Genomic DNA, 27728 nt, shown 5'->3' with positions numbered 1-27728 from the left:
GGAATAGACCTCGCTTTGAGAAAAGACACTTTAGATTTGCATTTGATTCAAAGTTGGAAGAGGCCAACAGAACAGCAAGAAGTTACTTCTTTTGAGCAACAAAAGTGACTTGACTATATTTCTATAACAGAAGCAAGTTCAAGAGCGTTCAAGACAGGCTCACCTAGGTGGATTTATGTGTCGATAAGCTTTGAGACCTACAAGTGAAGCAGTCTTCTGATCAAGACTCTCTTCTTTCGGCTTCAGAGAAGGCTTCCCAGCAAGCGATGATCCCAGTGTGGTATCTGACCAACACATCGAGAATCTCCTTCAAAAGAAGCAAGAGACAAGCAGGAGTCATCCTGTACGAGTCATCCTGTACATGTATAGCAAAAACCTTGTGTCATGTTAACATCTTCGCACACTATTAAGGCAAGTTAAATGTGCAAATGCTCACATGCAAATGTGACTACTGATACACAAAAAAGAAAAATGTTTTATCTTGCCTATTGACAATTGCCCACATTCTCTGAACACTAAAAAACGCACACACACACCTTGGGCACCCATTTCCATAGCTGTAAATATCATGGTTACGAATTGGCCCCCACAACAAAATGCTAACATTGGCATTAATTTACGGTTCTAAAGTATGTGTGGACGGCTTTGTGGGCAAGGAATACAAGGAATGTGCAATGAGAATTTTAGTAGGCATTTATTACCGAAATAAATGCTGTACACCAATACACGTTTAGGAAAGTTTTGCGAATAAAAAGCCTTTTTGGGAAACTTTGATGCTCAAAGGTGTGGAGGGTCCATTTTATAATAAAACATGCTTAGCAACACGAAAGCTTAATTGAAGACAATGCACATTTATTTACCTAGAATACCACATATATTTCAGAAATCCTATTTGCAGTGACGCAACAGATTGCCTCAGAAGCTGTTTTTAAGTAAATTCAAACAAAACCAAGCTTTAGAGCATCAAGCACATCTTTTGAAGCAGTTAATAGTCCAATTTCGAATGTGGACTCCCATACCTCTGACAGTTGTACCATGTTTAATGTAATTGACACACAAATATACGAATACATGTTTACTTATAGAATTACAGAAAACAAAATTAAATTATTGCTCTTCTTTGGCTTGTGCCCCCCCACCTCTCCATTCCGTCTGGTCACTGTGCGACTTCACATTTGCCCGCAATATTTCATATATTTCATCTTTGTACGTGAATCAAACTTTCTTCAATGCTTTAGCGACTGCATAAAAACGCGAACTGTAAATATTACACACATTTTTTTAGTATAAAAAAAAATACTATCCTGTCGATCACAACTTTCAGTACAGCCTGAACATATGTAATATAGTGAAGTAAATGATTTGCTTAGTGGAGAGGATGCTTGGACTGCTGTTTTGTGGGCAGATAGCTACATAAGAGGATTAATAATGAACTAATCCAGTTGGCTAAATATCGGGATTAATAATTGACTGATCTCTTGAGAACCAAAACAATGTCGTATGTTAAACAAAGTTTGCCATAATGAAATGCTTTTGTGTTTTTTTTAGATGAACTTTGGTTTCTGTCAAGAAGGATCGAGACACCAGCATATACTATAGTATATGTCGCGAATATTCTCAGCAAAATGCAACAGGCCTCTGCTTTAAGTAGAATGGTCGATATATCCCGAATGCAGTACCATATTACAACAAAGGCTCTGCATGACCTCTTCTTGAAGTTGATTAGACATTAATGGGGAAAAAAACACTTGGTGGTCAGTTCAGACATACATATACGCTTATTGTAATTCATGCAATCAAACTAATGAAAGGCTGCTGTCCTATAAAAACCTGTACTTGTACCAAGCATTACTTTCCTCCAATGCCAAAACAATTTCTATGTACTCATCTAATAATGCTAATCTGCCACTTGAGATAAACTATTTACACAGCAAGGGTTTGTCACATTGCTTGACAGCGTAACAAGTAGCCCTCGTCTCCATTTCTCAGCAGGTGAAATTAACACGTAGAATGACCGCTGCATTAATTCCATAGTCCTGTGCAACTCTAAAAAGCAGAAGCCATGTCAATGCCAGATGCACACAAGTCTACATCAACGTGCACGCGCTCTACGTAGGAGTCGCGAGTCGGAGGGACGATGACCCCATTGTCTCGGAACGGTGCCAAGAACATAAGCGGGCTTTTTATTTAGCCACAAGGCGATCGGCTGCTGCGTTTTCATGGTTCCATCACCTCTGCAAGAGCTCTCTTAGCGCATATAAACTTGACATGCTTTCGCTCCGGAAGGCTGCAAAAATGATGTATTGGTGTACACTCACCCCATATTAGATTTTTTTCCAAAATGAAGCACGATGTAGATGTTTCATCTCTTGGTGCAGTTTGGAGCAGTTATTTAACTAACCTGATCCCCTTGCACCAAATTTGTATGCTATATCAGGACACCTGCGATATGTACGACATTACTCCAACACGCAAAGTTTACGTTCTGCAGCAAGACCACTTCTGCATTTGGCGACTATTTTATTAATGACTGCCACAGGGACTCTTAAATGAATGTAGTCCAGACACTAAAACTAGCTGTACTTGCATCTCATTAATTTCCATAGTTATTCTAAACTTCTTATACCAACTGGAGCAATGAAGGTAAAGTACTTGGGTATTATACGCCTAACTGAAGTTGGAGTGAGCATGTTGCTAACATTTGTGGATGAGCTCAGCAAAAGCTGAGAATGCTACTACGCAAGCTAAAACAGGCATCTCCTCATCTAAAGCTTAAGGCTTACACAACGGTTGTTTGACCCACCCTGGAGTGTGGGATCCGTACCGACTAACTCTTAATGAATCAGATCGAGCGAGTGCAGAACAGAAGGACTGAAGTATCAAGTACAGTCCAAGTACAGAAGGACTGAATCAATCCGTCACTGCATTGATTAATACGGCAAACCTTACAAGGTTAGCTTCACACAGAAAAACAGCAAGACTAAAATTTTTTATCAACTGTATCATGGTATGTAAACTTCGATCCCAGACTTTACTTGTGGCCTCAAGGCAGAGTACCACCTCGATCCTCCCACCCTTATGTTGCAAGAACTTGCGTATCCAGAGTTGATGTCTGCAAGCATTCTTTCTTGGTAAAACCAATTGAAGACTGGGATAAACTAAACCCGAAAATATTTGATAGAGTGATTTCACTCGAGAGTTCCAATAAAAAACTGCAGTCACTGGGTGTATAATACAGATATTCTTACGTATAACTGCAGTGCTGTTGTTGTGTACGAATGCTTTTTTGCACGAGTTTTTAGTTTGAACTGAGCTGTTTGTGCTATGCTGTCTGTATATACATAACAATACATTGCAATATGGAGGTAAATGATTACACGGTCAATACACAGGAGGTCCATTGCATCCAAACGTCAACATTTTGCTTTTTCTTGGCAGCTTGTCGACGGAATTAGAAAAAAAGTTATGTACACACAATTGTATGTTTAGAAAGTGTCAAAAAGTCCACTTAAATCTTAAAGGGCCACTAAACTACAATATCACAAAAACTGAAGTCATTACTCTCACCACAAGAACATGCTTGCTAAGCAAAGACACATATGCAAAGAAATGAGCAAATAGAAAATACAGGTGGCGATGCAGCTCAAGTTGCAACTTATCGCACCACCTCGCCGTGGCGTCATTTTGACAACGCCTAGTAGGGCATAAGCAAATGTTTATTGGCAAGAATTATTGACAGTGTTTTGAGGCACCCAAAGTCCTGCCAGTATCCACAAGCATATGCTCAGAGCGAAATTCAGCTAATTTGACTCATTCTGTTTTTTTTTATAGATGTCCTACGATGGCAAGCTTAATGGCAGCACAGCTATAAAAGAGTAATCTACCTGTCTAAACTGACCTAATGTGTCACTTTAGTGCCTCTCTGAGCGAGATCCTGGGCTTTGTTCCTAGAGAGCAACCGAGTCTAGTTGCTGTAAGTGAGAGTCGCATGAATGAAGGGCCACATTGACAACACACTATCTGGAAAAGCAGAGCAAACAGCGTGCCATTTGCACTTATTTCAGAAGCGTTAGTATAAGCCAGCACAAGCATACTGAAATCAAGCACAAGCAATGATGGGAAGAGAGTAGAGAAAAAAGAATCATGCAGGAAGGAAGCAGCATGCGGGGTACTAACACAGAGTCACGGCGGAAGATAGCTCGAGAGAGAGGGTCACGAGCCTTGAGCCTTGCCAAGCGAAGCCTGGCCAGCTTCCGCTGCTGCCAGCTCATGTTGAGAGACTGCATGCGTTTGGTCCTGCCCCGACCACCGTTGGCCCTGCTGCCGCTGCTGTGACGAAAACACAGCCAAGCTGCAGTTCCATGCGACCTCAGACCGATGCCCGAAGATAGTACCAAGCGTTTTGGCGCACTACGTTTAAACCAGCTGGAGCGCTATTTGATTCCGGTTGTATTGCGCTGTTAGTCACCAACAAGTGCACAGAGTTTGGTACAAATAATGCAGAGAGAGTTGTCTTGCAGAAAGTATTCAACCACAATGGTATAATCAATACTGGTTGTGCAAGACATTTCTTCCATGACTTGTTACAAGTCCATACTAAAAACCCTGCAGTTTTCATTTAGCTGTTGGCATGATAGCTGGTTGATTATTATACGGGCTGAACAGAGCGACCAGACACTGAAGGTAGGAAATGCGCACGTGCACGCATGTACGTACACACAGACATGCACCAACACATAAGTTCAACTGAAAATACTTATTTCAATAAGCAAGAAACATTCATCTGCACATGAATACATGCAGGTGGTAGATAAAGTAAACATTTCCAATTCAAAGTAAGCGCAGTGTATGCGAGGGTTTTTTTTTTTTTGTCCACGATCAGTTGCGCTGTTCAAACATATTGTTTAGCAGTTCATGTGTGCCGTGTTACACCAATACAAAAACAAGTTTTTTTTTCCTACAATTACATATCTTCAATTAGATTTCCTTTAACAAGTTTAGGTTTTCTACATTGATGGCAAAAAAAATAAAGATGGTAATTAAACTTGAAGTAGGCCAAGATCGCTTTAAGGAGCATAAGGCAGCTACTAAATATAATAAAAGAAAGGACCAGCCTTGCTACAGAGCAAGTATTGTGTTGTGGTCTGCTGTAGTTTTCACTGCATATGAGCACTGATAATCCATGCTACACTGAAAAAACACATATGAGTAACATGTACAAATTGTAACGAGGGCAGTGGACATGGAGCTCGAGTAGAGGAAAAAGAAGAGGTGCCGCGATCGCAGGCTTGCATTCACTTAGCCCTTGCGCTAGTGGAAGTGCTGGGATACATGTGGTCCTCACCCTGGACCTTCGCAGCCGTACACTCCAACGACTTTCTGCAATGACTGATCCGGGGCCGTCCCAGGCCGCTATTCCATATCTCGCACCTGTGCCTGTCTTTTGCGCTGGCACTCTCCGGCAGCGCGACCCCCCCCCCATATTTGGTGGCACAGAGGACCAAGATGTGGATTTGCCGATTATGAACTGGTGAGCGCGTACAATAAGTGGAACGCAGTTGATAAGCTCACAAACGCGCTATGTGGCCTGGGATGCCACATGAAAAACATATCGGCCGATTATCTGAAGTGCGCCATTGACTGACGGTAGGGGCACTGTTCACTGAATAAGCTACTGTAAATGGTCGTGCAGGCAGCGGCATCATATAAACGTTCTGAGCTGTTTCGTATACAGCCTATACGGGACGGTCAGCGTAAACATGTAAGGTTGATATCCGTGTTATCTACCGTTCTGGCCGGAAGCATTCCGACGCCGATGCCCTGTCACGTTCGCCATTGGCTTCAGAGCCTGTTGGCTCGCCTATCTCCACTAGTGCTGCCTTGGCCATCAGCATTTCGGGCATGCCTTCCGAGCAACGCAAAGATGCTTGGATTTCTTGCCTTTTGGACTTTCACTCAAACCGGACGCCCGCTCCAGTTTCCAGTATGCTTCACCGTCAAGCAGAACACTTCACTATTCAGGATAACTTGCTTTACCGCCGAAACTACAGCCCGATCGGCCGCAAGTGGTTGCTCGTCATTCCCCGACATCTGCGCTCCGACATCTGCGCCACGTTCCACGATGATCCGCAGTGTGGCCACGCTAGTGTGTTAAAAACATACACTCGCTTGCAGCTGCGGTACTACTGGCGCGGTATGTACCGTTTTGTTCGCCATTACGTAAGGTCTTGCCTTACATGTCAGCGACTCAAAATGCCCGCTCAACATGCCACAGATCCCTTGCAGCCGTTGCCATGTCCGACACGAGCTTTCGATCGTGTCGGAATCGACCTTTACGGTACGCTTCCCTATACTTCGAGTAGCAACCGCTGGGAAATTGTCGCTATCAACCACCTAACGCGGCACGCTGAAACAGCTGCGTTGCCTTCAGCTACCGCAAAAGACGTTGCATGTTTTATACTGCAAAACCTGGTTTTAAGGCATAGAGCACCTCGGGAGTTATTAAGCGACCGCGGCCGCGTTTTTCTCTCACATGCCATCAAAGCGTTGTTGAACGAGTGTCACATCATACACCGCACTACCACAGCCTATCACCCGCGAACTAATGGGATGACAGAGCATTTTAATCGTACATTTGGTCAAATTGGGATAGCATACTGCCTTTTGCAACATATGCCTACAACACTGCAACGCAAAGCACCACTGGATTTTCACCTTTCGTCCCTCTTTATGGACGCAAGCCATCAACAATGGATACCATTCTTTTTTATCGACAGGACCCTTCAGAGTGGACAACCGTTTCTCGAGCAGCAGCACACGCTGAAGAATGTCGGAAACTTGCTCGTGCGTTCACGTCACACGACCAGACGGGCCAAAAACATCGCGACGACACGTCAACCACACCTATGAGCTTTGCTCCGAACTCACTGGTGTGGCTATGAATTCCTTCCACTCCCCCAGGACTTTCCCACAAGCTTTCATCCAGGTACCATGATCCCTATCGAGTTGTACCCCAAACATCTCCTGTCAACTACCTTGTCGAGCCGCTGGACGCATCTCCGGACAAGCACCGTCGGGGACAAGGAATCATAGACATCTCTCGGCTCAAGCCATGAGCCTTCTGTGTACACCTGTCCTTAAGTCGCCAGGATGGCTTCCTCATCGCCCGGAGGTGATTGTAACGAGTACAGTGGACATGAGCTCGAGTAGAGGAAGAAGAAAAAGACGTGCTGTGATCGCATGCTTGCATTCAATTAGCCCTTGCGCTAAATAAAGCTCTCATTCGCACAGTCAACTCCTGCTTGTTCAACAACCTGTTTCAAAATATGTGAATACGAATTTCTTTTAATTTGTACATGTTAAACACGGTGTGGGTGCTGGCGCCGACATTTCGACAAGTGGATTTGTCTTTGTCAAGGCAGCAACTAAGCCTCACTGGAAAAGCCCACAGGTAAAAACTTTGGCTCCAACACCCCCCCCCCCCCTTCACTCGTATTATGAATTGCTCATCGCAAGCTTTTACCTTGCCCTTCTTGCAGAGAGAAATGGAAAAAGAAACACAGAGAAAGAAAGCATGGTATAGCCACATAAAGTACAGTGTAGTCTGGTAAGGGGGTAGGAGAGAGAAGCGAGCGTAAGGAGAAGGGTGAAGCTTCAGCTTGCTTGGAAATGTCTACAGCGCAATATCAGCACGACATAGCACCACTTATAGTGTTTGACCATGCAGAACTACTTGCAGCTGTTCACGGCTTCTCCAAAAATGAAAGGACCCTAAAGCTTCGCGTTAAGGAGTTGAACGCAATAGCGATATCCTGTTTCTAGTGCGTACTTCGAACACTTATACATGAAACCTTTTTGAACTTGCTATGCACTCCCTTACGTGGCCTTAAGGGAATAGGCGCAATGGTTTCCGGGTTTTAAACCATAAGCTATTATGATAATCACATGTTTCGACGCCCGCTGGCAATGAGCGCTTGTACAACATGCATGTATACAGTACATGTGTTTGTGAAGCATGAAAGCTACTTTCACTGAATTTCCAAGCAAAGAAAGTTCTTTTGATTGTTTTCATAAGCAAAGGCGTGTGGCCATGTGGTAAAACATCCGCTTGCCATGCAAACGACCTGGGTTCGATCCCCACTTGGACCCAAACAATTCTGGTTCAGTCCCCACTACCCAGATTTTTTTTGCAATGGTATTTTTTTTGCAATGGAATTTTTTGCAATGGAATTTTTTGCAATGGATTTTTTTTGCAAGATTTGCAATGGTATCGGTTTTTCGGTCACACATAGGATGATTTTTCGCTCACAACAAACACTACTGACACCGGTATTTCTGCAAAATGAGCTCTTTAACGCTATCGTGTTAAAATTGCCTAGGCAACTATCACTGCCTGCTACTGGAACACCTGATGCTACCGTTACACCCTCACCGCACTAGCTTCATGTAAAATGTCACCCACATATAGAGGAAATGCCTCCCTAGTAGTATTCAAGCCTGTACAATTCATTTCCTGCACTTGATGGTGGCAATAAGTGGACAAAAAAAAATTGCTTGACTACGGTATGTGCTAGGTAACAGCTGTTATATGCATTTAAATACTAATAAAGTTTGTGCTAAAAATAAGTGACCACACACATGCAATTATGAAAATTGTATGATGTGGCACTCTCCACACATGCACAATTAAACACGCATGCACACGCACGCATGCACGCACACACACGCACCAAATCAAAAGTGTCAACCTAGCACTTCTGAACGTACACGGCCAGATCCATATCTTTCAAAAGAACAGATTACTTGGTCTAAGCGCACTTCCTTATTTCCATCATTCAATACTGTATTTCAATTTTCTCATTTAAGCTCTTGCTGCTAAATGCAGTATACAATGCTCCTTTTCTCTACATTAAAACCAACTATTCATTTCACTGAGCAATTTACTAGATTGGCAAATGCCCCACTCTAGTGCTATATGTCTTATGTGATAGGAGTCATGCCCCACATAACTGCACTGGCAAAAAGACAACTCAATGCATTTATTCATGCATCCTTTTCATTCATGCAGACAAAAAGTTTCTGTTGTTCACAATTGGCTTCCACTTCTATTGTTTTGCCCCCTCTACACCACAAACTTCCAAATTGCCAAATTGCTTTGCAACAATTGCGATGTGCTCTACACACCTTGGAGAACCAGCTGCTTTGGCTGGGAACCGGCGCCTCCTTGTGGGTGGTGGCTGCTGCTGCGCTGCAGCTGGCTTGCATTTGGAAACTGCACTCATAGGAAGTGCTTTCATAGACTGCCTCATGCTTGCCGTTTGCCGATCCAAGGTAGGGCTCGAGCCAATTGAGCCACCGGAACCTGAAGGCCCCATTAGTCCAGGATTGTTACCCTCATGTTGCTGCTGCTGCTGAAGAAGAAGAGCAGCGGCAGCGGCCCTTTTGCGCTGCCACATCAGCTTGGTGGCTTGCGACCGTTGAAGGTTGACCCGACGGACGACCTTGCGACGGCACGGCCTCCACTCATCGTCGTCAGCATTCGATTGGTCGCTGCTGCTGCAAGAGGGACAGCAATATCAAAGATGGAGGTTTTGTACGTGGCATAGAGGTTGTGCGTTTGATTTTTGCTAATAGAGATATAAAAAAGATATAAAAATAGATATAAAAAAAGAGTGCTAATTACAGCACTCTGAGCAGGAGCAGGAGAAAAAAAGCCATCCCAGCAGGAGAAAGAACATCAATAACCTGTCGTAAAGATTCGAAGAGTTCAGGGCAGTTGCAGTATTATCCTGCAAGTCTACCCCCCATTTCTATCTCATACATGCAGTGTTTAAGTGCCACTACACCACAAGTCTCACTTATAAAAGAATTAAACGAAAGACGAAAAAAAAAAGGCAGGTTACAGTGAAACTTCATTGGAACAGATTTCAAGGGACGTCGGGAAAACTTGTTAAAATGAAAGTTCACTTTACTGATGCACCTATGTTGGGGCTTGTTATCACAACGTTGTTACCAATTCGTCCAGCTGCTCATTTGCATGTGTACTCGTGTATGAAGCATTTTGTGAAGAATGCAGTGACCTTTGCCCAACCTGTGCCCTTAGGAGTGCAGATGGCATTAATTTAGTCACTACGACTGCCCAAGCTCCGATATTTAAAACTGGTGCTTCTCATGATATCAAGCATGCGACAATCAAGTTTCATAACAAGCTTCAGCTGGTAATGAAGCATCATTGTCAGCGTAAAATCCTGGCCTGTGCGGTACTCTGGTGGCGTAGAGGCTATGGTAAAACTATGCTATAAAATAAGCTCTTGTACTTGTTGAAGTGAACATGTGACAATAGTGGTATTGGACTGTGTCATGGGAAACAACTGTGCCCTGCACACTGGAGCTCGTTAAACAGAAAAAAGCAGTAGCATTTATTCCAACATTGCTTTGTTGAAAACTTCAAAATTTCAACTTCAACACTTCATTGAAAACTTGAACAATTTTGTAAAACTAGAATTGTCTAATTGAAGTTCGCTCAAGAAGTTTTCTTCATTTAGCACATGCACATTACTTTTAAGAACCATGGGCACAACAGGAAAGAACCAGAGTGAAACAAAGCAGAAAAATGGGCAATAATCAAAGAACACTTGGTAGGTTCTAGTTTTAAACTGTGATGTATCTGGCATGTGAACAATGAAAAAAGGAAGGTGGTTTCATTCGATACTTATGCAAGGAGTCATGGAGGAGTCTGCTTGATGGTCTAGCTATGTTCATTTTTCACCTGTAGTCTGTTCTTTTTCCCTAAAGGGCAACTTCGCAAAGCTGCATGACCAAGCTCATGCATCTATATGATATATTTAATGCACACAAGTTATTGCACATATGAATAAGCTAACCGTTTCCTGCTCTGAAGTAGCATGGCCAGCTTGTTCACTATTACTACAGTGAAACAGGAAGCATGATCCTTCGCAGAAGTCCCTACCGAGTAGCTACATCACTTTCTTCAGCAATCTGCTTACCTAAAATAAGGGCTTCCTCTTTTTACACCCGAAGGCTCGAGCAATTCTTGCACCATAATAAAAGCAAACCTTAACTAAATAAAACAATTTCAGAACTAATGTACTCTGAATCCGATTTTATTCCACATACCAGCTCCACTGGCACAGTTTTTTCCGCCAAAGTGCTTAAAGCAGGCAAGCACTGCAATGCTCTTAGGAGCGAAGCTCCTTATGGCATGGCTTGTGTGTAACCGCCGGTGGCACATACCTGAGAGAGCAGGTATGTGCTGCAGGGGATGGGCGGGTATGTGCCACAGGGGATAGAACAGTATGTGCCACAGGGGAAGGAGAGACTACATAAAAGATGAGAGATGGGTATGTGTGTTCAGTTCACTAGATGGAATGGCCAGAGGGACAAGCATCCCACTCATCATCATTCACTACATGAATATGCTGCGATTTTTTTGCTTCACCTGTAAAATAGCAGAAAGGTTATGCAGCAGTGCTGCCATGTGAATTAATGACAAGAATTCATTGTGTGAAACGTCCATAAAGAATTTATTGAGTGAAATGCCCGTGAGCTCAATGGTGCAAATCTGTACAATGAATTCTGCTGCTATAGCTGCACACAAAATATATATAACACAAGAATTTTATAAATACGTTCCTACCAAAACACAGAGTAAATATGCATTAAACAGTAGCATGCGGTAACGATCAAGTACAAATTTGCATATCCTGCCATGCACTGCCACTATCTGCGAAGATATAAACATGATGCCATAGTAAATGTTGCCTCAACAACTCACTAAAATTCCCTTTATTTCGTTTTGCTTTTTTTTTTACCAAAGCCATGAAATTCTTGAGTGCCATCAAATGACCAGAGGGCGCAATACAGCCGACGTCGGACAGCCCGGCATCGCTCAGATTGGACGTAGGCCATTCTTTCTACGCGACGTAATGCGCACAGGGAAAATGCGGAATAGTGCTACGTACGCATTACGCAAGCGCCTTGCGTTCGGTGGCGCCGTTTGCCACGAACGGGCTTTTAGTACGCCGTAGTAACCGCGTAAGTAACGAACATGAAGCGTGTTGCGCCATCTGGTAGATCAATATCGAAGTGCGTGTTGTTGAAGGCCAATCTGAGCCAATATAAGTGTACTAGCCGGATTATGGCCATACTTTTAACTGCTGTAGAACGCTATCGTATCCACTCAAAATGGGTGGTGAACGCTTTTGATGCCGCCATTTCGCGACGCGAAGTCTCGCGGAGTTGCGAACGTGTTCGAGAGCGCCGCGACCACCTCACCCGTACGCTCGCACGCGATGTAGCGGCCGCGTACGTAACGCGATACGTGCGCGTTGCGGTAGTCTTTGACCGGGAGACGAGGAGACGCGCGCATCGCGTTCGAATTTCATCCGGCCCGTAGCCTCTCCGCATTTGGCTCCGACAGCAGCGAGCCCGCTGTGACTGCGCGGCGAATACGCACTCGACGTCCCCTTGGCGCACTAGCGTTCCTGCACGGCGGCGCTTTAGAGTTTGCGCCGCCAGACATTTGCGCTGACAGACATGCTGCCCAGCTGATAGCGGAAGATGTTCATCGTGATAAGGTAGTCGCCGATAAATTTTAAACGGATAATTTGTCCCTCAGTGCTCATCCTTCAGAAGTCGGTACGGCCGGTCTACGCACTTACCAATATGAGCGCCTTGCGCCGCGCGGCAACACCACGAGTCGAGGGACGCTGTGATCGCGGCATGCATAAGGTCCCTAGGTGAAGGGACCTTAGGCGTGCATTGATCGGCAGGCACTGGCCCAGCCACCACGACTCGGTCAGCGACCACGTCGGGGTTTCGACGTAACTGCGTTTAATCCGCTAGCGCATTTGAAGCGTATATACGCGTCCAAGAGATCTTACTATGCTTACAGTTGAAAACAAATGGCAGCATATCCACGGAGTGAATGATCGAGAGTGGGTCGAAGCATCCGTCCGTCCATGTGACCGTCCGCGCGTCCAATCGCCCGTCCGTGCGTGCGTCTGTTTGTGCATCCGCACGTCCATCTGTGCGTCCGTCCCTGCGTTCATCCATGCATCCGCCCCTGCGTCCATCCATGCGTCCATCCGTCGGTGCAGCCATCCGCGAGTCCATCCATGCATCTGTCTGTGTGTCCGTTCGTCCAACTATTCAACACTCCAAGTACCACCATCTCGCATCTTTTCATCATATATTCCTCATATAGAAGCACCGCCATACAGCGGACAATCCAAGGACTAAACGAGAGGTGGCACACGCGCACTTTCTTACGGCTTGCGCTTCGCGTCTACTTCCCACCTTTGACCACCTCGAGTATATACTAGTTCACTGTATTCATGGCACTGCGGCCCAACGCTCGCTAAACCTTTCTAAAACTAAAGAGGTTATGCTCAGCGAGTATAACGTAGCAACCCTTTCTTGTCAGATAGTGCTCAATGTACATGCCAATGGCTGCTAAGGGGGAATGAGAGACAGGAGAATCCGGCTTTTAGTTAACGCGCATGCTGCGAATTTTTTATTGTTAAACAACGCACAGAAGAAATCTCTCATCGGCACCACCTTGGAGGTCAAAATGTAAGACTGGTTACACACTACCACTACTACAACGACTACGAGGGACGAGCGGGGGCCGCTATAAGGAGCTTCGCCCCTAAAGCATAATTCTTTCGGTTCACAATGTTACTGAATGTTACATAGGAAACTTGGCAAATTTTCAAGGCTACAGTCAAATTTCAAGACAGAGCGCGATTGTGGTGAAGGAAGAGATTTGTTACCTGCACCTATAGTTCATCATAACTGCACCACTGTCACGCTTTGGTTCATTTACATTGTTCACTAACGACCACCTTGCCTGTACGAAAAGTGGGTGAAGGCTGCGGTATCGACAGGGCGAGAGGCGTTGCGAAAGGAGTACCTATCCCCCTCAGGCCTCGGCAGAGCTTGCCCTCACCAAAGTTACACCACTGCTTTGCCCCCCCCCCCCCCCCCCCAAGAGAAAATCCTGCCACGACTATGGGCTGGGGGAAATGACATCTCGTACGGTGGGAACTGTTTAACTAAGCCATGTGCTTTGCAAGACCGCATTCACGATTCCCTAGATCTGGACAATAAAAAAAAAACATCGAGTTTTTTTTTTCGTAAATATCGCATCACAAACTACTATCCTTGACCTAAGCTGAATACTACACAAAAGCCAGTTTACAACTCACCTGCCTTCAGACTGCTCCTGGGGCTCCGATATTGTGCTACCTTGCTCTTCGTCGGCCTCCATTCTTCACTCAGCTAAACAGCGTGCAGAGGAACTGAAAAGTAATGCACACAAACCGAAAGGTCGAATCTGAGAAGAAGAACCGCACGCCGCGTTTGAAGCGGACGCAGTCAGCCAAAAGAGCATATCTATTAAATTTCACTCGCCAAAAACGCTGACGGCGTCGCCAACCGTCGAAGGTATAGTTGATTGTGCGACGCCTTTAAGCCGACGAAAAATGTAATGCAACCATTAAGAAATTCAAAATCATTCGAAATCGTGCCTAGAACAAAATAACGTGGGCACGCGCCACGCACTACACGAGAAAGGGTGCCTCGAGCGCGGTCTCCGCCCCTTGTTTACAGAAACACGTATACTATACAGCCCGACACGGCAACCTGGCTTGAACGTAATCCGCGATAACGACCACGAAACCCGTCCAAGACGCCTCGTACCCTTTGAAAGCACTCGTTAGACGAAACCTGCGGTACGACACCCGAGGCTGGCACGCAGGAGCCGCAGCCACGACGGGTTCGCCTTCGAGACTCCCGAGACCCCGCGATGACCGCAGGGAACCCGCAGACGCGCAGGTCCGATCGCCAGGCAGGAGAGCTCGAAACCCGGCGTCCAGCGTCGACAGTCGCGTGGACCCGAACGCGCCTACGACAAGAGCGCGCGAGCCCTCGTTCGTGGTTGCATCGCTTTGTTTTCCTCGGCTTTTACGAGAAGAATCGGCCGCAGTAGCTTTTCGACATTCAAAGAGGATGCGCAAGTCAGGGGCGTAACCACAAACTTTTTCGGGGTGGGGGGGATCAATAATAGAGTTTTATATTGGCCAACACAAAGCTTTGCGCATGTTGTGTGCCAGCATGTTGAGTTTCCGTTAAGTGACGGCCGCAACGCTACGCCCGCAAAGTTTGCGTACGCTATTCTAAAGCACCCTATTATTAAAGGGAATTTGACCCAGGACAGTGGGTCCCCAAGCTGCATTGGATTGCCTGCTGGTGCACTCGGAGGAGCAGTACAGTTTGAGAACTGGGTGAAATGCAGGCGGCGTTGGATCAAACGCACGAGGCGCCAAGAGCGGCGAAATTCAAATTATGCGACTCGCGGGCTGCGTCGTGGACAACGCTCTGTCTGCGTCGTTTTGCTGGCGACCCAAGACGCCTCGGGGGCCCACACTAATTTTAGATTTTTAAATGCGAATGCATTTCCTAGTCGGGCTATGTCAGGCATCCGGCGTAGTCCGCGCGCCGGCAGCTGTTATCGTGCCGCTCTCTCTCTTTCCCATAGTAACAGCTGGGACGCGCGCCCTTATCCTCGCCTCTAGCAAATGGAGCATGTGGTGCGAGAGAGTGTAGAAGGAAGGTGCAATGCTTCACCGCTCCTCTCGCCCTTCGCTTGAATTCTACGCATGCACCCTGGCTGCTCGCAAATGTTTTGGTCTCCAAGCTCCTTGGGGTCTTATGTCCGCGTGTGTATATATATATATATATATATATATATATATATATATATATATATATATATATATACATATATATACATATATATAGTGGGAGTAATAATTCAATGGGCCAGTTAGTCTTCGTGAAGGTATGGGATATGGCACAACGGGAGCGTTGTCAACAAGGATAAATATATTCATTTCCCAACAGTTTCGGGAGGGGCCCTCCCTTCATCAGGGGATGACTGACGTTTTCACATGTAAACACGCACACATCGTGCGGCCATTCGCACAAACATACATAAAGTATACTTGACCCCTTCCCCTCCTCGAGAAAAATTTCTGGCTACACCGTAGTTGAACTTTACGCGAAGGTAACACGCATTTTCTGGAGCACTGCCGCAACCACGGTGGCCGCAACCACAAATCAGGCACAGCGTAAACGGTGCACGCTCGACCGCGTTTCCACAGCGCCACCCAACGCCTTTAGCGTCGAGCTGTAGCGTTCATCACACGCGCAGCTACGGGGGTGTGTTCCGATTCAGGCCACCATCGCACACAGTCTGTGTAAGATTCCCACATAAAACAATTCGTTTTACCAAGGGACCTTAAAGGGCCAGTCAACTTTTTTTTTACCCCCCCCCCCCCCAAAGAAGCTCGCGCATCTTTGATATCTGGGGTTTAACGTCCCAAAACCACCATATGATTGAGAGACGCCGTAGTGGAGGGCTCCGGAAATTTAGACCACCTGGGGTTCTTTAACGTGCACCGAAATCTGAGCACACGGGCCTACAACATTTCCGCCTCCATCGGAAATGCAGCCGCCGCAGCCGGGATGCGAACCCGCGCCCTGTGGGTCTCGCGCATCTTTCCTACGCCTGACCAACCTCCTTCCGCGCGCTTACTACAGGTTTTCCCGCTCAATTTAATCCAAGTACCAGCTTAGATAATCTGCACGCCATTGAAAGTAATCTGAGCGCCAACCTCTTTAATCCATGTACCAAACATTTAATCCAAGCGCCAACTCAATCAGGCCGCGTGCCAGTGAACTTAATCCAAGTGCCACCGTGTTTAATCCAATTGCCAATGACTATAATTCAGGTGCTAGTCAGTTTAATCCATGCACAAACAGCCCAATACGAGGCGTAAAAATGGCAGTGAATTTGAAATGCAGTTTCTACAATATAAAATACTATAGTCGAAAGGTAGAATAAATCATTACTATTAGCAACTTGAGTTTTAAATGGTTGTTTCCAATTTTAAGAACGAATGAATATGAAATCAAACTTTATTTACCAGACAAAAACTGGAAGGTCGCCAAGGCTAAAAGCCGCGAGAACGGCTTGACAAAGGCCCTGGTGACCATCTGTCGATCACCGTTGTTATCGCCGGGCTGAGCAGACGACCGCGAATGTCTCAGCGAATAAGCAGCCAAAAGCCGTCTGCTTAGCAGACGACACGAATCTAAGCATATGCGATGGGTAGCCGGAATAATGCAGTAGCGACGAAGCATAGACCAACATGAACTCTATGAGCAAATACATTTAGTACCCGTAAATGCAATCAACACACACCGTTTTTTTTTTTTATTTTTGAAGCTATGACACCAAAACGTTAGCGGGAAATAGCACTGCGCACATCATTTCATAAGCGCAAGCATGTATAGGCGAGGGAAGAGTTCTTACTGCATGTTTACATTATTCTGACATTTATACTCTGCAAAGCGGCAAGCTTGTGTTTCCAGTGCATGGATTAAACTGACTGGCACTTGAATTGAAGTCACTGGCAAGTGGATTAAACACGGTGGCACTTGGATTAATCTCACTGGCACGCGGCCTCATTGAGGTGGCGCTTGGATTAAATGTTTGGCACATGGATTAAATAGCTCGGCGCTCAGATTACTTAAATGGCGTGCAGATTATCTAAGCTGGTACTTGGATTAAAGTGAGCGGGAAAACCCGTAGTTACTGGGCCGCAGCGCCCGGCCGAGGAGTGGCAGCTCGCTACTATAGATATCAGGGCGCTGTTATCGTCATCTCGCCTCGGAGCACACTGGGACCGAAAGAGCACGTAGGAGGGGTGGGGGGCGCATCTCTCTTTCTTGCTGTCGTTGATAAGAAAGCGAAGATGGCGCGTCATGTTCTTACACTGTTCGCTCTTCGAATTTTACGATCATGCCACGAGGAGGCAGCCGCTTTCCGGAAACTGATGCATCATGCTGAATTGCGGTCCATTTTTGGGCCACGCGGAGATCAATATTGCGCCCTTACCTTGCTACGGATGAAGTAGGGACTTTAGCTACCAACGCGCCGTCGCTCTCCGAAGGCGATATTTGCCGCATACGAAGGCGATCGGGGCCGTAAATGTATGCTTTCAAGGTATACATCATCGACAGACATCTGTCTGACCGGGTAAAAAGTACGCTAAAAAGCAAACTCTCCAGCCACTCTTGGTCAACAGTTTTTAACGTTAGAATTAAAAAAAAAAAAAAACGGCTAGCCACCTTTGACGAAGGCACTGAATCGGTCCCAAAACGTCGGGCCAAGTTCTAGTTTTTAAGTGGTGGCCATGGGAGTACAGTTTATTGAGGCAATGTGAGCAATTATACGAAGTTCACAGGTACCGGTCCTTGCCTATCCCTGTTTTTGTATTAACCACGTGCGAAAATTTACACAAAATCATCACCCCCCCCCCCCCACATTTAGCATGACTTTGGCATTGACAGCCTCTGCAAGGAAGAGGGTATATTATATATATTGCTCACGGCAAGTTATTTTTCACCCACTTTTCTTATTTAGATTACACTCGTTCTCATAACTTCCCCTATACATTCCTTGGCAGTATTGTCTATTAGATGTCAATAATATTGTGTCAAAACACGGAAATATGATCCCTTAGGTATACACTCATTTCCCTTAGAATATATATATATATATATATATATATATATATATATATATATATATATATATATATATATATACCACCATAAAACCACCATATGATTATGAGAGACCCAAGACCACAGCGTCTTATCCCGCCCCTTACACAGGCCGGAACACGCACGCGTTCTGGCAGTGCTTGGGCCAGCTTTTGCGCATGCGCATAAGACGTTGGCACGCACACCGGATAGCACTCCGCCATGAGCTGCTTATCATTAGAAACTGACTATTTTTTACTTCCACCAATAAATCTACGAGCGTAAAATTAACGATAGCAGAGTGTTCAAACAATTAATTTATGAATTATCAGTTTCTAACTTGGTTCATCGTTTTTACCTTTAGGATTCCTTTCAATTAGGTTCACATATACGGTTTGTTCGAACCAACTTGAGCAGCTGTCCGCTACTTATCATTCTTCTTATTAGACAATTACTAACCGTTCGTGAATAACGGCTAAATGACCACACAGGGTGAAAGCCACTTGTAACGTCGAGCCCGAACAGCTTTATTTTTAAATTTATTTAAGCATGGGCGATGTTGGGTGAAACATGCAGTAATAATAAAGGACGAAAAGAGAAGGAAATTGTAATGAGAGAATACATAACCATTAGTTTCAGTTTCTTGTTTCCTGTTTCCACACGATGGCAGAGGCTTATGAACTAAATTGTTTCCGCACATGCGGAATTCAATGGGGCAGAACTACAAGCTATGCAACGCCTTTTTTTTTTTTTTACCCCCCCCCTCCCCCCGAGGGTGGTTCACCGGTGCCCAGATTGCGCGCTTCCTATGATCTATCGCAGACAGTTCCCAAACAGAAAATGAGGTCACGTGACAACAGTGATAACTGCGCAACGCCTCGAGCGCATCATCGAATCTGGCTCAACAGCAATACGCTATAAACCATGCGCGCGTGGATAAGGCGAGAGAAGAAAGAAGAAAGCTTTGCCACTTCTCAGATATAAATTTTAAAAATATATGTATGCTTGCTGTCTATGACATTAAACTTCAGCTCTCATCCACCTAATTGCCCACTGACGTTACCACGTAGTTTAACACTAGTTACCTATGGCGTATCTTCCTAAGGTATAATTAACTAAGAATGGGGGACAACACTCCGAACAATGAAAAGTAAGGCTTTCTGTAAAAAAAAGAACGCATTATCTCTACCCAACTAGCGTGCAATTTAAATACAAGAGAGTGACTTCTAAAAAAAAACTTTATAAACACATTTATTTGCAATAAACACTTCCCTGCACTTGCTCATTAATCCGGTCTCTAACAAGTTTCAACGACCCTTCAGGTAGAAGGGAGTGGCAGGAAGTGCCCAATATCTATACTGAAAGCTCTGCATCCGTCCACATTGCCTATTATCTAAAACTGAGCTAGCGTCTGGAAATCACGCATGAGAAACGAGTATGAAACACTGATTGCAGCGATGCAGTTGAGCAGGTAACTAGCTACAACAAATTGTCAGGTGCCTTTTTATGAAACAATTGCTCGATACGAAATCTGTTTTGGCCGAGAAATAAGCAATTCTAATGCGAGCGATTCAGCTTCTCGAGCATTATTAGAAACCATCTTTGTCAAGCTTACGTCTAGAGAAAAAGGTCGACAGCACGTTGTTCGGCCACAGATAGAAACTTGGAGGACAGCTAGACACTTAAGATGTGTTACTTGAAATAGTAACTAGCAAATTATACATTCGCCTATAGCAAGTCTGGATACGTACTTTACACGAAATACATAATAGAGAAAGATTAGACGAACTAAACGAGCACGGGGAAAAATGATAATAGCTTAATACAGCCTAATTTATGAAAGAAAAACTCACCCTGTTCAGGCCAGCGTAGCATCGCTCCGTGCTGTCCCCGAGGCGAACCAGGGAGCCAGGACCGTGCGTCCAAGTCGGGCACCGGCCGTCGTCTTCTCATTGAGCCGGCACCTTCTTGGGAAAAGAAACTGCAGAAGGGATTGCGCGTACGACAACGTCCGCTATATGCGTAGGACGAGTATAGAGGAGCTGGTCGATGTGTAGCTCTGTATATGGGCTCGAAGCAAGGTCCACGTGACAGCCGCCAAGGCATGAGACGCGCTCTTCGATAGCAGGCTACAGGGGCGATATGAAACGTCATCGTCGGCATGCGCATCCAGAGAGCGCATGTCGCCGTTCTTCAACGAACGCGATAAGAAAGAAACGCCCCGGAACCGCTAAGTCTAGACACCGAAAAAGCCGCTCGAAACCCCCCCGCCCCCCTCCTCTTTTTTTTTTCTATATCGGAAAGCAACAGCCGTATAGTGGAGCGAGCTGGTGGGCACGATCTCGAAGGCAGCTGTTCTACAATTAGTTTATAGCGCTGACATTTTGTGGCGGTGCCTTTTCCGATGCCAATGCATTTTCGTGCTTTCTCGAACCATTTTGGGAACGGTGTTGCGCAGCCAGTGTACGGGCACCCACGCCGCCAGAACTTTTGTTGGTTGGCTTCCCGGTTTTAACGTACCAAGGCGATTCAGGCTACGGGAGCCGGCGCAGTGAAAGGACCACCTGGGATTCTTTAGCGTGCACTACCAACATCGCACAGCGCACGGACCTCCAGCATATCACCTCCATCGATATGCGACCGCCAAGGTCGGAATCGAACCCGCGCCCTTCGATACAATTATCACTGCTGCAGCGCGGCGGCATGATTCTCGACTAAGCGAACGCCCAGTGAACACGACCTTACCCAAGAGCTCAGGCGTTGAGGATGCAAGACTCTTTGAATGGCAGACCACACGTCCCGTAATATTGGGATGCCGACCTTACACCACCGAAGCGACAAGGATCATTTAACACAGTCGATTCGTAGATCGCAAAGCCACATTCGGGCGGTCTGACCACAATGTGACGTACGTATTTAACTAAATCTGGAATCGCACAGATTACAGACTATACCTAATTATAACCGTGAAATAGCTCAACGAACTTGGAACTCGTATGCACTGAGAGGCATCGGGCTCATCGGTTGGATGTACGAAACGTAATTAGTTGTGTCATTCATTAATTACCCAATTATTGTCCACCTAGGCACTCTTGTGATCCACAGACCACACCGCAGTCTCGAACCGGCTCTGTAGTGCTGAAAAATTCAGAAAAATCTAAAACACGCATAATACAGGAAAATTATTTTTTTTTCTAAACAACAACGACAACGATGTAGTGCACGGCGAAACACATGCGGCAGCAATAGTATACGTAAAGGTAACCACAGTTCAAGCTACGCAGGCAGCTTCGGATAACGTTTAGTCACTCACCAGCCATGTGGAGTCTTTCTATAATCAAAGTGCTAAGAGAGCGACCCGGTCCGAAACTGCCTGGTACTGCTTTCCACACAGTGCAGTGTTCAGCACGTGCACGTGTCACAAAATAATGGAAGTTCAAGTTGTACACATCCGAGCTTACAACGCGGAACATTTCTACAATCGAGATAACCCAAGAAATAGAAGCTCGCCCCAATAAACGCTGTTATGGGGAGATGAACGAAACTGCGCACCTGTAGCTGGCTGCGTCGAAGCTCTTTACTTTCTTGGTCACCCTGCGCTTCTCGCGCCGATGCGACTGGATGTCCATGGAGCTCAGAACGTCGCTGAATTCGGGGTTTTCCACACGCAAGTTCCGCAGCTGCCGCTCCGTGGTTGTCTGCGACACGAAGACGTTATTTTTTTTTCCTTCTTGTTGTTGGTTTCTCTTTTTTAAAGACGATAGTCTTTCTTGGGGACCTTCGACGCAAACATTTTGGTTTGTCTGTCTGCCCATTTGTCTGTTTGTCCACCCTTAACGGCACCGGGTACTTGAACCGGCCGACCCCATCCGCAGCGCCCACCAATGTTACTCAAGGTTTAGCGTTCATACTTGTACAATTGTCAATTAAAGAAGCAATTATTGCGCATGTCTGGGGCCCCATAACAACACGTATATATTCTGCATGTGCGTCTTTTACTAGAAAAGGCATATATAAGTAATTTTAAGGACCGCAGCACTTATCACGCGGCGTTGACCATGCAAAGCTAGCACGAAAAGGCGAGTCTTTTCAACGCTTTGCTAAGACGAGACGGTGGTGGCACCTACCCGTCGCCTTGCGTTCTACACCTTATCCCCTTTGAGACGGGCGCGCACACCCGTCTCAGAGCCATATGCGCTTCGTTTTCCAAGACAACTGCCAGATGGTTGTCATGTCTCACGTGTGTCGTGGACGCTCGAGGCACTCTGACGCAGCGCCTCCAGAATACCATTCACCTATTTTCTAGAGCACAACATCAAATAAATGTTTTGTTCACTCTCTCCCCACGCAAGTCTATCGTCTTTCGACAACATTTGCAGATTAACATGCAGATACGGGGCCAAATTTTTCCCCTTTACTTAAAGGTACCCTGCAACACTTTTCGGTAGCGTCAAGAACGCTGCCGATTGGTAGCGACGGCTCCTAATTAACAAGCGAGCGAAACATTATAGCGCAGCACGGGGCCTGGAGGTTACGATTAATTCTCACTGTCAGTTACAGTTCGCTCACCCTTCTCTCGATACACGATGCCACAAGCCCGAACCACCGCGTCAAAAACCTTAAGTTCACGGCCATTGGCTCACTTGAGCACGATGAGCTACATAGTTACTGCGGCCGCCACGGGATGTCACCACGCACCTGCACGCTGAAGAAGCGATGAAGCTTCTTACCACATTGTCATACACCCACGTGGCTGGTACGAAAGAAGAGGGGGAAAGCGAGCGACAAATCCCTGTAACACGGGCTCGTCCTTGACGGATTGATTGATTGATTGAGTGATATGAGGGGTTTAACGTTCCAAAACAACCATATGATTATGAGGGACGCCGCAGTGGAGGGCTACGGAAATTTCGACCACCTGGGATTCTTTAACGTGCACCCAAATCTGAGCACACGGGCCTACAACGTTTCCGACTCCATCGGAAATGCAGCCGCTACAATCGGAATTCGATTCCGCGGCCTGCGGGTCAGCAGACGAGTACTTTAGCCACAAGAAAACAGCGGCGGGGCTACCAAGACGGATTTAAAATTTTTTCGCGGCAGTCCGTTCGTGAGGCAGTGAACTCTTTTAAAGGGACATTAAAGTGAAACAACGACTTGATTTACACTGATAAACTGTATTTTGGTCACTCTAATGTCACAAGTTTCCCTATCATAAGTTCATTATTAGCGGAGAAAATCGATATTGAAGTTTCATTTTTTTTTTTAATTTCGCGCCGATACCTCCACGCTTTACGTCGCCTATATCAATACGTACTTTTCGTATTTTCGCGGCATGGGCTGAATGAGATTTTCCGTAACTTCATGTGTTAAGTCTATGGCACCTTCAGATGTCATATATACTCCATTTTTACCTATTAGAACGTTTCTAACAAGAAAAACCAACAAGCCCAAATTCCGACAGTGCTGAACTCAGACATGCTGCAGTTAGCTACGCAATGTGCGGTTTTTCCCGGGTTAATATTATCATCAAGACTCGAAGAGCATGGGAAAGAAAACTACTTTCTGGCGCGAGCCCGAGCTCGATATGATACAGCTCGCTACGCTATATTCGGCTTTGCCTGCTTTACGCCAAGCACGAAATAATGCGACAGTATACGATCACGCGGCAGCCTAAAGTCAAAATAAAAAAAAGCAGTTAAAATTAAGCACCTTCGATTTTGCAAAAATAGGCACTCCCTTTAGGTAACGTTAAGGAAACAACAGACAAAGGCCTACACTATCACAACTCACTCATTAAATTAACTCAACGTTTTCAGTATGTGACTCCAACCTCCCTCTCTTAACCCTGAAGCTTCTCGCTCTTGAACCGTTGCAGCGCATCCCCGGGATCCGCCCACCTCAGACGAAACGACGATATCATGCAGTGACATACATCAAACGACGTCATGATGACGTCACAAACTTTTTGTAACATGACGTCACACGATCCTGAGACATTTTTACCCAGATATCGCAAAAGAATCGCCAGCTATCGCCCAAATATCGCAATGTCTTAGCACTTCTCGCAGGATATCGCAACGTATCTCGACTAGCGTATCAAACCAAACAGTCGAGAAGCTCTAAGCTCAGGACCCGAACGCTAATTTAAGAGGACGGGCACCGAAAGAGATGCGGCTAGCGGGATCGCAGCGCACGCCCTCGCCAGAGAGTCCGTCTCCGTGCAAGCGTAACCACCTGACCTGCCTTGGCCGCGTATACACACACACACACAGTGACGACGTCCCGGTAGACGTTGTCTGGCGTGGCGCGCCGCACATTCGCAGCCGGCTGTCCATTGTGTTGCTGATGAGGAGGAGATGCGACGGCGGAACACGTGCACACACACACGAGATCCGCGCTCAGCGGCGCGTCGCCACACGTGTATGCGCTCGCCAGTTAATGCGACAGCGAACGGAAGGGTCCTCCTCTTGTAGTGTGATGCCTACACCCCCGTCGGCATAGTTGGGAAGACGAAGCGGGACATCCTTGAGAAGACGCCTGCTAGAATGAGACTGGAAACTAAATGAGACAGCATTCGGGTGACGCATAACGCTGGCAAAGGACGCTGCGCAGGCAAGGACGAAACCGTGACGAAGCAATCGGAGAACGATGCCTCACGATATAAGCTATTTCGTCCCTCCATCGATTGAGTGCAGAGGAGGTTGGTTCACACGTTCACCATATTCACCACAAACAATCTGCCCGTATATATGTTCGCACAGCGAAGACGTCTGACGAAACGTACACCGTAAAAAAAAAAAAATAAAGGGCTTTAACCTTCGAAAGTGAGAAAGAAACAAACCATTCAAAAGCGTCGGGAACACCTACTAATGCAAAAAAAAAAACAGGGTATTTTCAAAGCTCGGTAAGGAACACAGCCCAACGGTTCGCCAAAGCGTGCGCCACAATAACCGGAGCACTGCATGGTCGGCCGATACCCTTTGACTCGGGATCCGGTTAGTGTGAATGCCACGCGGTCGCACGCAGAGGGTGTGCATAAGAGCGGCTTTCCCGTCGGCTGGCTGGCTTTTGCGGGTTGGTTCCCGCTGCGGCATGACTTGCAGGAACGGATCGGCCGGGCGCCGGAACGGGCGCCAGTGTCGCCCTGCGGATGCGAGAAAACAGTGCGAGTTCACGAACTGCGGACATCTGCGCGGCGACGACGAGCGGCTAGTCTTCTGCAGCAGCAGTTCATGGACGTCGCCTCGCTACCGCCACTGGATGCCGCAGTGGCCGCTCCACGGACGGCGATCGCCTGCTGGCCGCCACTCGCCTCCTCCGGTGGAGCGCGTGTCCACGTCGGAACCAACCGTGAGTATACAGTTACAAAAGAGGCGGACAACGAAATACGCGACGCGTTATCTCTCTTTCAGAGCCAGCAGTTGGCTTTATTATTATTATTATTATTATTATTATTATTATTATTATTATTATTATTATTATTAGACGAAACATGTACGTAAAAGGAGGAAATAAAAAAATTGGCCCCGTATCTGCATTTTTCACTGCAAATGTCGTCGAATGACGATAGTCTTCCGCCTGGAGAGTGAGTGAGCAAACTTTATTTAACCAGCGGATTGAGGCGTGGGCCCTAGGCCGCGTCAGGGGCGGTGGAGAGACCCCGTCTCTCAGCCGCCTCCCATGCTCGCTGGATGGCCCATATTTGATCTGCCCGATCTGAGCTGATCAGCGATGCTCTCCACCGCGCCCCAAGCTGTTCTGGGGAGACTGCATTGGCTTCCTGTATCTGTGTGCATTCCCATAACATATGCTCTAGGGAGGCGCGTCTCATGCTACATAGTTTACACGAGTCATGTGGGTATAGTTCGGGGTAGATGTCACATGATTTAGGTGTTTCGGGTTGGGAAATGTTCTAGTTTGAAGTCGCCTCCAGTCAACCTCCGAAGATCTGTCTAATGTGGAGCTAGGTGGTGGAAATCTGCGCCTCGACTTTTGGTAGAATTGGATAATGTCGCAGAACCTAAACATTCTGTCCCTCTCCCACCACTCCTCTCCTCCCGGTACCTCATGTTAAGCTCCATCGCGAGTGCGGTAAGTGAGACCTCGCGCTACGCGGTGAGCTCCCTCGTTGAGGTTGGGAATTGGGGACGCACACGGGGTGTGCGCTGGGAACCATATAATATACCTTTCTTCGAATTCCTCGGATAATATGAGACTTGCCTTGCGGAGGAGTATGTTGGCTGCCTCGGGAGATATTCTTCCTCGTGCATAGTTACGGATTGCCGACTGCGAGTCGCTGATGACATACCTACAGTTTGGGGAAATTATGGCCTGTGCTATAGCCACCTCTTCCGCGATTTCTGAATTATCACACCATATGGAGCACGCGCTTACGCATTTGCGGTCGGTGTTTATTACTGCCGCAACGTAGGATTTGTGACTAGGGTACTCCGCTGCGTCTACGAACAATGCCCCCTTGTCTCTGCCATAGGCCTTAAGTAGAGTTCTAGCGCGGCTTTCTCTTCTGCCCTGATTAAGTTCGGGGTGCATGTTTTTGAGCAGATTGGGGACCTGGATCTTTTCCCTGATCACCTTTGGAACCGACACTTTACTTCCTTGTTGGCTATGGTAATTTATCCCCAACTTGTCAAGGATACTCCGTCCTGTGCGCGTGCTGGCTAGTCTCTCCAACTGGGCAATCTGTTGCGCTTCTATCAGCTCCTCTAACATGTTATGTAAGCCCAGTTGAAACAGTTTTTCGGCGCTGGTGCTATCTGGAAGGCCTAAAGCTTGTTTGCACGCCTTTCGTATGAGTGCGTTGACCTTGAGTTTTTCGGCTGTATACCAGTTTAGATATGCTGCTACGTATATAATATGACTTATGGCGAATGAATAAATGAGCCTGATGACGTTAGCCTCTTTCATGCCCTGGTGTTTGTTTGTGACTCTATTGATTAGCCGTATTGCGTTGATGACATTGGTTACTAACCTCTTCATGGTTTTGCCGTTTGTACCCTATGACTCGATGATGATTCCAAAGACTCTGATTTGTTGCACTATAGGAATATTCCTGCCGTTTTTGGTGTGAATTT

At 46.3% G+C, this 27728-nt stretch overlaps 1 protein-coding gene across 6 annotated transcripts in view; it reads right to left on the bottom strand.

Moving 5' to 3' along the window:
- LOC119186654 (uncharacterized) overlaps nucleotides 1-22156 on the bottom strand; it is a 46301-nt gene extending 24145 nt beyond the window's left edge. For 2 of the 6 annotated variants that reach the window (XM_075893491.1, XM_075893467.1), the window contains exons 1-5: nucleotides 20487-22155; nucleotides 14229-14321; nucleotides 9184-9555; nucleotides 4177-4329; nucleotides 164-307 (exon numbers count right to left, since the gene is read on the bottom strand). In XM_075893491.1, the coding sequence (XP_075749606.1) occupies nucleotides 164-307; nucleotides 4177-4329; nucleotides 9184-9555; nucleotides 14229-14290 (731 nt within the window). In that variant the 5' untranslated portion in view covers nucleotides 14291-14321; nucleotides 20487-22155. Of the gene's footprint in view, nucleotides 1-163; nucleotides 308-4176; nucleotides 4330-9183; nucleotides 9556-14228; nucleotides 14322-14721; nucleotides 14926-20486 lie in introns of those variants that run through there. The other 4 variants (XM_075893480.1, XM_075893474.1, XM_075893472.1 and 1 more) reach the window with 4 other exon arrangements.
- Between the last annotated feature and the right edge of the window lie 5572 nt (nucleotides 22157-27728).

Source organism: Rhipicephalus microplus, chromosome 1 (assembly GCF_043290135.1).
Source record: "Rhipicephalus microplus isolate Deutch F79 chromosome 1, USDA_Rmic, whole genome shotgun sequence".
Lineage (NCBI taxonomy): Eukaryota > Metazoa > Arthropoda > Arachnida > Ixodida > Ixodidae > Rhipicephalus > Rhipicephalus microplus.
This window is presented reverse-complemented; position numbering and strand designations above follow the sequence as displayed.